Raw genomic sequence first — 2,044 nt, forward strand, 5'->3', positions numbered from 1 at the left:
TACAGGGAATCGGGGATTACAGGAATAAACTACAGGTACTGTTTGATCCATCTATCATCCATCAATCCGCCTCTACCAGGCTTTAACAACTAGTGTGTGTGTGTGTGTTTGTGCGTGTGTTTGTGGCCACTGACCGAGCATGTGCAGAGCAGCAGGGAGATTACCAGCCCTCCACGGCTCTGGACTGGCTTGGAGCGTGTCCTGAGCTCTCTGAGTGTTTGCTGGAATATTCCGGGAATCGTTTTAATTTAGACATGAAGGGACTGGATCATTTGCGGGAAACAGTTCCAATCAAACAGGGACAGCAGAGGCACCCGAGGGACAGGAGGTGAATAGTTGGAGGTTATTTTTTATTTTTGTATTTTTTGAGGCTACTTTTGGAGACTTTTTGCGCACCGCATCTGCCGTGAACATGGCCACGTAGAGCTAAACAGTTTGTCTGTAAAGGGAGTTAGTGTGACTTTATTTAGAGTTGGACTGTTTTGAACAGTTCTGAATGACAGACTTGTCCAAGTTAAATTATTGACCTGGTGTCGTGGTATTTTACGCAGAGGTCGTGATTTTCTGGACGCATCTCCAGTGGCCTCATAACAGATAACGCAGAAAAAGACATTTTCAACTTTACATAGACTGGAGCAGAGGATTATTTATATTTAAGAGCTATCTAAACCGGAGATTTATTCAGGTATCGCTTGTTAGTGAGTCAAATGGCAGATGACTATGAACAGTCCGGTGCGTCAGAATTTATTAAAGGTAAGTTACACATGGATTTATGATATTTTATAATGAGTAATAATCATATAATTAACTGTAAACTTTGTTTTACACAGAGGTAAATGTGCTGTATTTGGGTAGATATAGCTGTGCATTCTTTCATTGGAAAATATATGATTTTAAAGTTGCAGTAGGTAATTTTTGATAAAAATAACTTTTAGTCATATTAGCTGAAACTTTCACTATATCCTGACAGTAGAACATGAGACAGATAATGTGTAAGAAAAATCAGGTTCCTCTGGCTCCTCCTAGCACTTCTAATGGCATTTACAAGAATCCACCGGGATTGAATGAGAGCAACCAATCAGAGCCAAGGGTTGATTTCCAAAAAATGCTCTCCCTATAGGAGTCGTAACTTAGACAAATCTGAACACGGATATAAAACAAATATTTTCAGATTTAGTGTGATTCACACTATCCAAGGATGTCATCTCTGATGTCCATAGTGAAAGAACTTCCAAAAATCAGCTTGGAAATTATAGAATAAAGACACTCCTTATAATGTAGCTCCAGAGCTTGCCTGAGAATCATCACTTTTTTAAGTTTTCTTCAGTATCAAAGTATTCCACTGATCGTTGTCTGTATGTCCATAGGTACACTGCAAACAGTCATTTTTGCATTTTTCTAAATCTTAAGAAACATATAACCTCACTCACATATTTCATGGTAATGGAGGTGTCAATTTTGTTCTTTTGAGCATTAATAAGAACAATTTTTGGATTGCCAGACTGTTTCCCATAGCCCCATATGTGACCTCCGCAATCCTTACACTAATCACAGCTCCATCAAAGGTTTGTCTGTTGTACGAGACATGAGTGTATGGAGTGCCAAGGTCACATATGGGGCTATTGGGTTCCTTGCTTTTAAAAAACCTTCATGTCTTCGGTTGCAAATGTTAGTTACTTATTAATAATGTATTGTGGTTCAGATGCTAAGCGGCCCTTCTCCAAAAGGTCTGTTCTGGGGGTCTTCCTGATGGGTATCGACACCAGCCAGCCATTTTTTCTGAATTATCCATGAGGCAGTAGTTAATTATTTATGAACGATTTGTAAAGCCATTAGTATAACACCCCCCCCCCCCCCCCCTTCATAAAGGGTACTTAATTAGAAAGTGGTACCCAAAGTGGCTACTTATTTATAGGGTTAGGATTACGTTTTGTTCGGATTAAGTTTAGTATTTCAACAGGTAAGCTGAAAGTGTGGTTCAAGGTGAAGAGCAGTTACCTGAATAAAATGACAATTCTCTGAGTTTGAACATTGTTGGAAACAT

General features: G+C 39.3%; 1 protein-coding gene across 1 annotated transcript in view; it reads left to right on the forward strand.

The window, feature by feature from the left end:
• Positions 1–201: 201 nt before the first annotated feature.
• LOC118334859 (dual specificity protein phosphatase CDC14AB-like) overlaps positions 202–2,044 on the forward strand; it is a 17,366-nt gene continuing 15,523 nt past the window's right edge. Inside the window, exon 1 of the mRNA XM_035670931.1 lies at positions 202–753. Within this exon, the coding sequence (XP_035526824.1) occupies positions 708–753 (46 nt within the window). The 5' untranslated portion in view covers positions 202–707. The remainder of the gene's footprint in view (positions 754–2,044) is intronic.

This window comes from Morone saxatilis, unplaced genomic scaffold (genome assembly GCF_004916995.1).
Source record: "Morone saxatilis isolate NCDOM2014 unplaced genomic scaffold, NCSU_SB_2.0 Contig23, whole genome shotgun sequence".
Classification (NCBI taxonomy): Eukaryota; Metazoa; Chordata; class Actinopteri; family Moronidae; genus Morone; species Morone saxatilis.